At 42.9% G+C, this 13,162-nt stretch overlaps 2 protein-coding genes across 2 annotated transcripts in view; one reads left to right on the top strand and one right to left on the bottom strand.

Moving 5' to 3' along the window:
* The window catches only part of INSR (insulin receptor), a 92,563-nt gene extending 80,943 nt beyond the window's left edge, over positions 1-11,620 (top strand). Inside the window, exons 11-21 of the mRNA XM_083348849.1 lie at positions 1,609-1,886; positions 2,006-2,148; positions 2,560-2,719; positions 2,998-3,097; positions 3,872-3,939; positions 5,703-5,932; positions 6,270-6,380; positions 6,492-6,651; positions 6,888-7,017; positions 7,203-7,337; positions 7,921-11,620. Of these exons, the coding sequence (XP_083204975.1) occupies positions 1,609-1,886; positions 2,006-2,148; positions 2,560-2,719; positions 2,998-3,097; positions 3,872-3,939; positions 5,703-5,932; positions 6,270-6,380; positions 6,492-6,651; positions 6,888-7,017; positions 7,203-7,337; positions 7,921-8,275 (1,870 nt within the window). The 3' untranslated portion in view covers positions 8,276-11,620. The remainder of the gene's footprint in view (positions 1-1,608; positions 1,887-2,005; positions 2,149-2,559; positions 2,720-2,997; positions 3,098-3,871; positions 3,940-5,702; positions 5,933-6,269; positions 6,381-6,491; positions 6,652-6,887; positions 7,018-7,202; positions 7,338-7,920) is intronic.
* Positions 1-13,162, bottom strand: part of RPL36 (ribosomal protein L36) — a 343,666-nt gene that overhangs the window by 117,937 nt on the left and 212,567 nt on the right. The gene's annotated exons all lie outside the window — the stretch shown is intronic.

Here is a 13,162-nt window from a genome sequence, read left to right as displayed (position 1 = left end):
ACTTAACTGCTGTCTTGTTTAGCAACAGAAATTTTTTGCTCAGTTGTGATTGTAAATCAAAGACTGCCTGTAATAGGAATCTTTTAAGGCAGACATGTCAAACTCACGACATCACGTGATGTTGCGCAACGTATCGGAGCCTTTTCACCATTGCTGGCAATGGGGTGGGTGTGGCTTCCGGATGATGCATCTGGCCTGCGGGCCGGTAGTTTGACACCCCTGTTTTAAGGAGAATCTGTGCTGAAACAAGACGAGAGAGGTCAAGAAGGCACAGGTGCTGAATGAATGTGGACTGAGAACAAAAGTTGAGTATTAGTGAAGAGCGTTCAGCTGATTTGGTCATGAATAACCATTAAATCGCAAAACAAATATTTATAGGAAGTGTGAAAAGGTGCAAAGGAAAATAAAACCTGAGAAAGGATATAGTTAGGCATAGTTGGTAAGGTCCTCTGAAATACAAAATTGAGAAGTGTAAAGAATACAAGGCAGTGTAGGTATGACTATGGTAGAAACAAGGAAAATTTGCAAGATAGAACAGTATGGGAGGATACAATGAATAATGTTATCAGAAAGTAGATTTAGCTAGGGTATATGTTTTCCTATCTCATGTCTTTAGGTTATATGACTATTATTACTGACTCTTTCTGCCCTTTGCATAACATTGTTTACCCCAAAAGGGAATAGCACACAAGATACACATATGTGTAACACTAGCAATAGCACTTAGACTTATATACCGCTTCATAGTGCTTTTACAGCCTCTCTAAGAGCTTTACAGAACCAGCATATTGTCCTCAACAATCTATATTCACATTTTACCAACCTCAAAAGGATGGAAGGCTGAGTCAACCTTGAGCCTTTCAGGATTGAACTCCTGGCAGTGAGCAATAAGTTCGCCTGCAATACTGCATTCTAACCACTATGTCACCACGGCTCTAGATAATTGAATGTAGAGAATTGAATGCAACTTTGTGCAAAGAATAATAGCTGGAGAAGTTGCCCAAAGTCATCTTTCCATCTATCTGTCTCCATCACTCCTCCAAGAATACACAGAACCAATGTGAAACTTATTTCTGTGAAGACAAAACTCAACAGCCCTGGTAAAAAAGAGGCTTTCCAATCTTGTGATTCCAAGGTGCAAGTGTAGTATTTTAGTAGAACGTGCATTTAGGCACTGGGCCTGCTTATATCACTTAGCTGTCTTCTACCACCCATTGTCTAGATTAGTGGCCCCCAACCGTTTGGGCACCAGGGACCAGTTCCACGGAGAAAGGTTTTTCTGTGGACCGGAGGGGGCGTGGGTTTGCATGCTGCCTGCATCCCATCGATGGAGTTTTGCTTGTTTGCACGGACCGCTTTCTGACATGCCGCAGCGCGGTGAAGGTCCACAGACCGGGGGTTGGGGACCGCTGGTCTAGATCATGATCTGCTGTCTCTTCCTGTTAATAGTGGCGCTCTCAAGAAACAGGGAAATGCCTTTCTCAGCTAAGTTACCCTTTTAGCTGGAGATATTAAGATTTAACCCTGGGATATTCTGAACAAAGATTCTGCCGTGTATCATTGAACTACTTTTTCCCATTACCTTTTCAAATGTGATACATTCTATAGGCCAGCGGAAGGATCAAGGAGGCGGCGAGATCTTGGGAGAGTTGCTAATAGCACCATGCTGGCTCCAACCACGCTGGGCTTGCTAAACATGTCTACGACAACACCAAAGACCCCAGAGGAACCAAAGCCTTTTCAGATGACAGTTTTCAAGGAGTCAGTAGTCATATCCAACTTGCAACACTTCACAGGGTACCGGATTGAGATCCAAGCCTGTAATCGGGAAGCTCTAACCGTATGCAGCGTTGCAGCCTACATCAGTGCCAGGACCATGCCAGAAGGTGAGAGAGCATTTCCCAACTGGGTCCTATCTAATCAGCATGTTTACAAGACAAAGCACGAAGCAGACTTGCTAATTTGCAATGATTGGCTTTTTGTCCCTCTGTTCTTTATCTATTAGTGAAAGCAGATGACGTTGTTGGGCCTGTGACTCATGTGGTAAAAGACAAAAATACAGTCCACTTAAAGTGGCAGGAGCCGAAGGAGCCAAATGGGCTGATCATCCTCTATGAAGTAAATTATGGACGCCTTGGAGACTCAGAGGTGAACTTTCAGCCCTTTACACTTCTTTCCTTGGGTGCTGTCTGCTTTTTCCCCTGTGCTTTTGTGTAACATTTTTTTAGGAATAAGGGGGATTGAATTCTAATAGTCTTTTCCTAGTAAAACAACTATCTCTTTCTCTGTGTATAAGAGAGAAAGATCATGCACGCTCATCTCTTAGTTCTAACTGTACCTGACTCCAGACTTGAGAAATTAGAAAGCTGTTGTGAAATGAGTTGTATTGCACATCAATACTTATTCGTCCTGGATTACACAACTGCCCACAGGTTTTTTGTTTGTTTGTTTGTTTCTTTGGGTGCACAGAACACATTTCACACGTTTAGCTCTTCCTTAGTTCATGTGGCACCTCTTTTGGGCAACAGAACACCCAATTATCTCTCATCCACCCTTTAGGAACAACGCCATTGTGTATCTCGTCGAGAGTTTTCCAGTGAGCAGGGCTGCAGGCTGCAAAGGCTGCAACCTGGCAACTATAGTGTGCGCATCCGAGCTACTTCATTGGCTGGAAATGGGTCATGGACAGAGCCCATCTACTTTTACATTTCTGATTATTGTAAGATGAATATTTCTTGGCACTCTGAGTTTCTAATTGCTTGCTGGGTGGGGGAGGTGTCGGGTGCATGAGGAAATGGCTGGGGTCTCATCCCTGCCTCCAGCGTGTTGTGCGTTCTCATATCCTATCCTGTGAGAGGAACGATTAGCTCTGACATCAGGCTAATCTTCAGAAATAGTTCTTCTGGATGTTACGGAACACGGACTGGGAGGAAAATCCAAGATCCTTTCTTACATTGTACTGTATACTTTCTTTCTTTCTTTCTTTCTTCACTCTAGTGAATGCTCCCACCAATCTTGTAGCCATCATCGTCCCAACCATTTTTATTGTCTTTTTATTCACGTTTGTGGGAGGAGGTTATGTCTTTATCAAAAAAAGGTAAGTGTGTCTCAGCTTTCTTTTCAAAATATTGCCCTTTTAACAATGCATTGAGATACAATCAATTGACTACCCATAACAGACATAGTTAAATTTAATTTGTACTTCGTTGCTGCTGACAGAAAAGTATGCATGTGTGAATAGCTTCTTCTCATCAGTAATAATTTTGTGGGTATGTTTCTTGTTTTTTAGACATACGGTCGTACGTTCTTCTTTACTATGTACCTCCCTTCCAGTGTTGGATTTATGATTCCAAACTATTAAATTCCATTTGGATTTTTAAACTTCTTAGTCTAGGAATTTGCAATTTGCAACAGTGGTGAATATCTGTTGCTCAGGTGTAAGATGAGGGTGAAGGTTCGTCCTCCGAGCTTGTGGGTTGGTTTCCGAATGTTTTGTTACTGGGCTAGGTAACATCTTCAGCTGAGTTTAAGGGATGTCAGTGTCCGTGTTCTTCTGTTTATAAGGGCTTCAGATGTGTGTGTGTGTGTGTGTGTGTGTGTGTGTGTGTGTGTGTGTAGCCCTTATAAACAGAAGAAAACCTACACTGACATTCCCTAAACCCTGCTGAATATGTTACCTAGCCCGGTAACAAAACATTTGGAAACATTCCTATGACTGGCATGGTAGCCTTCTGTTTTAAATATAATTATTGTGGGGTGTGTGTTTTTTCTTTCTTTCTAATCTCCTATATCACTTTGAACAGCGGCTTTGCCAGTAGCAAAAGTTTCATAACAAGCGGTGCTTGTTGTCTTACTTCCCTCTTCTTTTCAGGCAAACCGAAGGACCAACAGGACCACTTTATGCATCTTCTAATCCAGAGTATCTCAGTGCCAGTGATGGTGAGAAGCACCTTGGTTTCCATCGTTGACTTTTTTGATTCCCTCCCCCCCAGAGATTGTGACCAAATGTTTCAACATTTTTAAAAAGTTCTCGTTCCCCCTAAGTGGGAGCCTAAGATGATTTGCGAAAGCATTTGTCGTTCTTCACTATTTACTTTAAAGAATAGGAAATGAGGTGTCACGTGGAGTCCCACAGATTTGGTCCTAAGGCTGGTAGCTTCCGGCATTTCATTAATGGTTTGGATGAAGAGCTGGAAATTTCTCATCGAAATTTGCAAATGGAATAAAACTGTTGGGATATATTTTTTTCAGTATTTTTTTGGGATATTTTTTTTGGGGGGATATTTTTTTTTCAGGAACAAAATTCAAAATCCTAGATAGGATGAAGAATTGAGCTGAAAATAACAGGGAAAATTAAGAGGGACAGATGCAAAATTCTTTATTGTACCTAGAAAGCAGAAATCCAGTGCTCAAGTGTAAGATGGGGGATAGTTGGCTTGGCAAAAAAGCTCATATGAAGGGAAGGACTTGATTGGTTGGAAAGGACTCGATAGGCTACAGGTCCTTTCCGATTCTGACTCTGCCTTGTGAAAAAATGATTTAAAAGGTCAGAGAAGGAAGCCAGGAACGAGAGTAGAATGAGCAACATTGTGAGTAAGTATTCATAGTGAAAGGAGAAAGGGATGGATTTCCTGAGATACATTCATGTTTTAAGGCCTTATAAACTCCCCACAGAAGGAAATTTGGCTAGGAAGCACATATAGTCTTCTGAGGCTGGTGTGTAAAGGGAACACAATATTCCTTTTACTTTTTCTTTGTACTAATAAAGTGACCAGAAACCAGGAGATTGCGAGTTCTAATCCCACCTGTCTGGAAGTTTTAGTTGTAATGAAGACACTTTTACAGGATGATAACAGTTCTGTTTCCCATTGTTCAGCCTTCTGCAGGATACAGCAATGTGAGAAAAATAATTTTAAATTAACATGGGAAACTCCTGCCTTAAGGGAAAACTCATTTTAGTTTGGAAGAGGTTTGGGCCTAGCTTCAATTGTGGGATTGTTGTTGTTGTTGTTAGTTGCGAAGTCGTGTCCGACCCATCGCAACCCCATGGACAACGTTCCTCCAGGCCTTCCTGTCCTTTACCATCTTCTGGAGTCCGTTTAAGCTCACGCCTACTGCTTCAGTGACTCCATCCAGCCACCTCATTCTCTGTCATCCCCTTCTTCTCTTGACCTCAACCTTTCCCAGCATTAGGCTCTTCTCCAGTGAGTCCTTCCTTCTCATTAGGTGGCCAAAGTATTTGAGTTTCAACTTCAGGATCTGGCCTTCTAAACAGCAGTCAGGGTTGATCTCCTCTAAGACCGACCCGTTTGATTGCCTTGCAGTCCAAGGGACTCGCAGGAGTCTTCTCCAGCACCATAGTTGAAAGGCCTCAATTCTCTGGTGCTCAGCCTTTCTTATGGTCCAGCTTTCACAGCCATACATTGCAACTGGGAAGACCATAGCCTTGATTATAACGCACTTTTGTTGACAGGGTGATGTCTCTGCTTTTTAGTATGCTGTCTAGATTTGCCATGGTTTTCCTCCCCAGGAGCAAGCGTCTTTTAATTTCTTGGCTGCACTCCCCGTCTGCAGTGATCTTGGAGCCCAGGAAAATAAAATCTGTCACTACCCAATTGTGGGATAGGATCTACCTTCTTATCTGCGTTTGAGATCAGCCAGTTTGTGTATTGATTCTTTTCTCCACTTCTCCCGCTCTCCAGTTTACATCCCTGATGAATGGGAGGTCCCACGGGAGAAAATTGCCCTGCAGCAAGAGTTGGGACAAGGCTCCTTTGGCATGGTCTACGAGGGAATCGCCAAAGACATTGTGAAGGGCGAGGCGCAGACACGAGTAGCAGTCAAGACAGTAAATGAAACTGCCAGCCTGCGTGAGCGTATTGAGTTCCTCAACGAGGCTTCTGTGATGAAAGGTTTCAGCTGCCACCATGTGGTAAGAGGGGAAGTCTGCTGCTGCTTGCTGGCACATATTTATGGTGTGTGGGTGTGTGCGTGTGCGCGGTGGGGGGTGTTAGGGAGGCCTGCCCTATTCAGCTTGCATTGAGAAGACGTCTTTGTGTTTTTATCATAACTTCTCAATTTGGGGGGCATTTTTTTTCAGTATGAACTACGAGGACATAGATGGTGAAAGGTGGTTTTGGTTAGAACAAGAAATTTCTTTGAAACTGCTGTAGTTATAGAATAAAGCATATACTTTGCGTTGAGGCAGCAACTCACTAAGTATATCTTAAAATTGGCCTTTATATATATATATGTACTTCTTTCATTAGGTTCGTCTCCTAGGAGTAGTATCAAAAGGGCAACCAACACTAGTGGTTATGGAGCTAATGGCTCATGGAGACCTGAAAAGCTATTTGAGGTCTTTACGGCCAGATGCAGAGGTAAGAATTTGGTGTGACTGTGTTTGTGTATAGAAATGAGGGGATGGGAAAGATGAAAAGTTGACTGGCTTGTATCTGAATGGACAATAATAGTTTCCGCTTGGCTTTCAGAATAACCCTGGCCGCCCCCCTCCAACTCTCCAAGAGATGATTCAAATGGCTGCTGAGATTGCTGATGGCATGGCTTATCTGAATGCCAAGAAATTTGTCCATAGAGATTTGGCAGCACGAAACTGTATGGTGGCTGAAGATTTCACAGTCAAAATCGGAGGTATGGTCACCTTCTAGAATACTTAGGTTCTTATGGAAACAACAGAACATTTTTGTGTGACTCTTAATTGGACTCGGTAGGACCACGGAATCAGTGAATAACACTTCCAGGGCAACTTGCAGCTAATGGCTCTGATAACATTCTTGGTGGGAATTCAGCCTCTTTCCCGTGTTATTGCTTGAAGCTGTAGCCGTTTTCCAAATTAATATTTCATTGCCACGTTCTTTTTTCGTCAGACTTTGGCATGACCAGAGATATCTACGAGACAGACTATTACCGCAAAGGAGGGAAGGGACTGCTGCCTGTGCGCTGGATGGCTCCAGAATCATTGAAGGATGGTGTCTTCACAGCCTGTTCAGATGTGTGGTAAGTAGATACCTGTTGTTTCAAGTCAGCCAGCATTGATACCAGCCTCCGATCAAGATGGGACAAAAGGACTACATTCTTCTTGTTTGGTTCCGCTGCTTTACTTGCCCTCTTTTCAGCTGTTCTGTGGGTGGCATGAAGAACCTCTTCAATATCTCACATTCCTTCCTTCCTGTTTCCTGCAGGTCTTTTGGCGTCGTCCTTTGGGAGATCAGCAGTTTAGCAGAGCAGCCTTACCAAGGACTCTCCAACGAGCAGGTCCTCAAGTTTGTCATGGATGGGGGCTGCCTGGAATGGCCAGAAAACTGTGCCGAGAGACTGTAAGTATCCAGAGTCAAAGTCTGTTTTTGCAAAAGTATACAGGCTAAGAAACTACGCATCAGATTTGTAATTCATTAAAATAGGTGGAACACAGTCCACCACTTGTATTCCACTTGTCTTAAGGAAATACAAGTCAAATGCAGACAGCTTTGGGTGGGGGGAGGAGGCTGCGTAACAGTATGTAGGAAGGATCTTGGGAGGTAAGACTCAAGAAAAGAGACTAAAAGGTAACCTTAGCCCACAGCAGAGATGTAAACAGGGAAAGCGGCTCAGAAGAAACCCTCCCTAATTTCTCCAGCTGTAAAGGGGATGGAAGAAGCAATATACTTTTATGTTCTTTTTCCATTCCAATGTGGGAAAGAGCTTACATCAGATTTCTTAGTGATCTAAATAGACCAAGTGAGAAAGGTTATGTGCAGATTCCTCCTCTGCAGCACGACTATTCAACAGAGAGAGAGAGAAAGAGACCTCAGCTCCGGTGAGGAAGTCTTTTATGTTTTAATTGGGGCTGTGGAAGCAAGATCCTGCAATGGTTTGCTACCAGGCTGGACAAACCCTAACCTAGTTTGCTTGCAATTCCAGCCACAACCTCATGCAGATGTGTTGGCAGTACAATCCCAAGATGCGCCCCTCCTTCATCGAGATCATTGAAATGCTGAAGGATGATCTTCACCTGACTTTCCGAGAAGTCTCGTTTTTCTATAGCGAGGAGAATAAGCCACCGGAGACAGAAGAGTATGAGCTGGACTTCGAAAACATGGAGAGCATCCCTCTTGACCCAGCCTCTTACTCCCAGCGGGATGAGATCCTCGGGCGGGACAATGGGCCTTCTCTAGGGTTCAAAGGGAACTATGAGGAGCACATCCCTTACACTCACATGAATGGTGGCAAGAAGAATGGCCGCATCCTCTCCCTGCCTCACGCAAGCCCATCCTAATAGTTCCCTTGGCTTCTTTTCCTCATGACACAAATCTCAGGACTTGGCAGTATTGCTGGTACAGCGTTTGAGACACACCGACTTACTTTCTGTTCAGATTTTTAATCATCCAAACAGAACGGCCATTTGGGGTAGGGGAGGGTGTCTTGTGTGTTTCTGTTCTTCTTCTCCTTTTTTTTTGGGTGCAACAGTTCACTTGCTGTCAACGGACTTTTATCTGTGAAACAAATGGACAATTCTGTGGCTGCTGATCTCCTCGTGCAAACTCTGATTTCGAGGTAGGAAGTGATTTCACACAACCACCTTGGAAAAGAGAACTTCTGTCTACACCCTTGTACTGAGCAGAGGGACTGCGGGTTCTCTCTACTACTGCAGGGAAGGGAGCCTTGGACTGGATCGTTCCCAAGCCGAACCTGAAACTCTTCTCTTCTGCCAGTCTCTCTGGAGAAATCTCGTTTGTGATTTTAGCATTTTTAAAAAAAAAAGAAAAAAAAGACTGAAGGATCTTCAGGATGTGTGGAATGTGGTCTGTCTTTTTTCCTTTGATTTGACCAACAGCTGCTGCTTTTCTTCTTAATGGATTAACTAGTATGTGTGCCCTGAATGTGTATGTGTGCGTGTATGGAGGCACAGGTGAAAATGGATAAGTCCTTTTGTACATAATAGTTTTATCTAACCACAGAGGTGAGAAGGTACCCCCTGTCCTTCCTGCCTGGCCCAAATTCCTCTTGACACAAATGAATTTTGAATACATTATTTTTATACTGAAGAACTCTTTGGGGGATTGGATCTCCTCTGCCATTCAGAAGCAAAACGAGGTAGCCAAAGTGGTAGCCAATATTCTGTTTAGGATTTTGTGAGACATTACAAGACTAAACAAGGCAAAACAAAGCCAAATTCTCTCCCCTCCGTCTTACCGACCTGCCTCATGACTCTGGAGCTCTGTCTGGTTAGCATTAAGTGTATATGTTTGTTGTGACATATTTAAATCATAGATAGTGAACCGCCATATAAATTATTGACACCTTCCTTGATTTTGTTTGTTTGTTTAGCTTTTGCCCTGTTGAGGGGAAAAGAGGAGGAGATTGCTTGTTTGGTCTTTAAGGGGCCTTAAGTGTGTAAGCTGATTCAGGCAAGTTAAGCGCTAGGAGATAAGAGTGCACAAACCTGTACTTTAACGTTCAAATAATAGAGTGGCATGTGCATATTAATTTTTCAAAATATTTCACAACTCACCATTATGCAAATTCTGAAACAGTTGGTCACCAATGGTGAAATCAAGCCTTAGCAGCTCTGACGGAGGTCTCTTAGCTCTGAAGCCTGCCTACATTTTACTGGTCTCTGTTACTCTTCCCCTTCCCAATTTGCGGGGGTCATTTCTGGATGTGCCCAGACCAGAGAAGAGCTACTTAAATCTGTCAACTAGAAAACGTCCTAGCTAAGGGAGAAAAAAAGAATCAAAACAGCTCCTTCTGCTTACATATGGAGCAAAGTGATTGTGTAGAGTTCTGGAACCTCCACGCACAGTCTTTGAGTCAATGGTTGCGTTTTTTCCCTTGGCTTTTTCCTACCATTTCTGCTTCGTAAGCACGGTGCCAGAGAGTAAATATCCAGCGGTATACTGACCACCCCCAATTCACCTGCACACCCTTGCATAAAATGAACAGAAGCAATGCAGGCACCTTCCTCAGATTTGCAATCAAGCTTCTGCGGAAGAGCTGTGCGGAAGAGGGTAGGATTTTCCGAGCTTTATCCCTTCCAGCATCTTGTTCTATCAGTGTCAACCAGTTCCCGAGTTGGGAACCTCCAAGGAAAGGCAGCCTTGCTGGTCCCAAAACAATTGATGCTCTACAATTACCTTCTGGAGGATACGGGGCTTGGAGGGTCGATACCGTAGTCCGGTAAGAAGTTATCTTGCCCACTTTTAAAATCTTGTAGAGCCAAAGACTGCTAGAAGATGAATTTTAAAAAGGAAAGCAGAGAAGGATGGTGTATCTTTAAATTTTCCCTGTTAGGAAGGCTGTAATCTTTCTACACGTGTGCCAATGCTATCTTCCTTTGTTTCTCCATCAGTGTAGATTATGTATCTCTGCCCCCATCAGCACAAATTATGTGTTTGTAAGTACTTCTCTCTAGGTTTTGAAGTTCAGAAGCTTCTGAATTTAGTTTTCAGACAATGTCTCTCCAACCTCCAGTGCACTTTAACCTTTCCGTTGCCTGCCCACGCCTTGCCCCAGTCTGACCCATAAATGTGTGGGTTCTGTCTTAGTCATTCATATCTCTGAAGTTCCAACTTCACATTTCAAGTGCTCTTCAGTGCAAGATGAATCTGTTCATCTGCTGAAAAAGGACCTCACCAGGAGCTTTCTTTACCTTAGTTTTCCTGCCTTTTACATAAGCTTTTAATTTTTTCCTTATAATGTGAATTTTTATGGGAGAAAAAACAACACCAAAAGGGTCGTGTTATCATTATTTTAAAAAAAGCAAATTTTAGGAGTTTGCGTTTCAATCTGTGTTAAAACCCTAAACCCTTGAACTTGTCAGTGTTTTGCATCTAAGCCTCGCAGGCTAGCAGAGATGGTGTGTAGCTCTTCTTATTTTAGTCCAACTGTTTCCCCCAATTAGTTGGCGTGGAAGAACAAGGATGGTCTCCAGGGATTTTCTCTTTTTCACTTCCCTATTTCATCCTGAAGTGCTTCTAGGTTATTATTTTTTTTTGGGGGGGGGGGAAAGCAAAACATTGTTCACCCGTCGTTTGAGAGTGATCATCTCACCTACATAATTGCTTTATTGATTCGGGGGGGGGGGGAAATGGGAAATTAAAACCTGATGAGTTGTCTCAAAATCCTAAAACAAGCATTTCTAGAAAATTTTATATCATCCAACTGGATATCCTTACATGGAGAAGTTTGAACTAGCATCCCTGTGGTGGAGAGCACGAATGTGCCAGTGCTTCGCGCCTTTGAGGGAGGAGAGCAGATTTGACCATCCCAAGAGGATTTCTGCTCTTCTTGTAGGCATAGCAAAAATGTTGCCTTAGAAGCCAGTCAACTTCCTCCCAGTTTATGTGCGTATATGATCACAGAACACAGTTTTTGATTGTTGGGTTTATCCTCTTGTTTTAAAATAAAGGATCAACATGTGCCATGGTTTTGAAAAAAAAAGAGAATATACTCACTTGATTTATTTTTTCAGTGCTTTCATATAAGAGCCGAGCAGTGATATGTACAGAGAGTATCTTTGAATATAAAAGTGAAAATTTGCTGTGTGTAAAATATTAAACAATTAACTGTTTATATTAAAAAATAAATAAATTCTGAATAAATTATCCAAGGATATATCTAACAGATGAGTCCTTTTGTCCTTTTTGTTCACTGGCGTCCATTGCTTAGGAGTAGAAAAAGCGCTGTGGAGCATCTAGCTGGAGATGCAAAGCATTTGAACCCTAAAGACGTTCTCACAGAAGTTCCTTTAGATTTGAATATGCTTTTGGGATCAGTCATTTGAAAGCTGGCCAGCATTCTCCACATCCCCCGCCCAAATTCACCCATTTCCTTATCTTTGTGTTTCTTTAAAGATGGCCAAGAAATTAAAAGATGCTTGCTCTTGGGAAGGAAAGCCATGGCAAATCTAGACAGCACACTAAAAAGCAGAGACATCACCCTGCCAACAAAAGTGCATATAGTCAAGTCTTCCCAGTTGCAATGTATGGCTGTGAAAGTTGGGCCATCAGAAAGGCTGAGCGCCAAAGAATTGAGGCCTTTGAACTATGGTGCTGGAGAAGACTCCTGTGAGTCCCTTGGACTGCCAGGCGATCAAACCGGTCAGTCTTAGAGATCAACCCTGACTGCTCTTTAGAAGGCCAGATCCTGAAGTTGAAACTCAAATCCTTTGGCCACCTAATGAGAAGGAAAGACTCACTGGAGAAGAGCCTAATGCTGGGAAAGATTGAGTGCAAGAGAAGAAGGGGGCGACAGAGAATGAGGTGGCTGGATGGAGTCACTGAAGCAGTAGGCGTGAGCTTAAATGGACTCCAGAAGATGGTAGAGGACAGGAAGGCCTGGAGGAACATTGTCCATAGGGTTGCGATGGGTCGGACACGACTTCGCAGCTAACAACAGCAAAAGATGGCTTTAGGAAAGTTGAGACTAGTTATATTTGTTTTGTTTTGTTTTTTAATTCTGTTGGGGGGGGCTGTTACCACAAGTCTTTGGCTTCCCAATCTTTGTGATTTTCTTGGCTACAGCTGGAAATGTGGTTGCTTCAGTTTCTTTAGTTAAAAGGTCTCCCTTGGCAATTCTTTTGCTTTTGAAATTTGATCAGGGGAGTGTGGGTTTAGACCAATAAAAGATTGTGTTTTCATTTAAATGTCATGCCAGTTTCTTTGTTGTTAATTTCCTTCCTTGCCCTTAGATGGGTATTGCATAAGATAAGGGTGGCTAAGATGCCATACTTACACTAATGCTAGTATCCAAACTCATCATGGGGTCCAGCCACAAAATTACTGCGAAAAATGTCTTGTGAGAAGTGAATGAATCAACCATGGGAGGAGAGTAAGACAGCAGATGTTGCCCAAGGGAAAAGGAAGTGTTGTGTTTAAAGCTGTTTTGTCACCAAGTTTATTTTGAATGCGCAAGGAGAAATAAGTGGCACAGGGAGGCTTTCAAGGAGGAGACGCCATGGGGCAGATATTCTGGGTAAGTGCCACATAAATGTGGCTTTGAACTTTATTCCATAACTAACATATTAGAAAACAAATGTTGAAATCCAGAACTGTTCTTAAAGGAAGATTAAGCAAAAGAAAAAGGAAGTGCCATCGTAGGTATTTTATGGCTGGCACAAAACACAGCAGCAATGGCGATTTTGAACAGAACTGGAATCTAGGGC

This window comes from Vipera ursinii, assembly GCF_947247035.1.
Source record: "Vipera ursinii genome assembly, chromosome: 1".
Lineage (NCBI taxonomy): Eukaryota > Metazoa > Chordata > Lepidosauria > Squamata > Viperidae > Vipera > Vipera ursinii.
The sequence above is the reverse complement of the archived record's forward strand: the minus strand, read 5'-3'. Positions and strand labels throughout refer to the sequence as shown.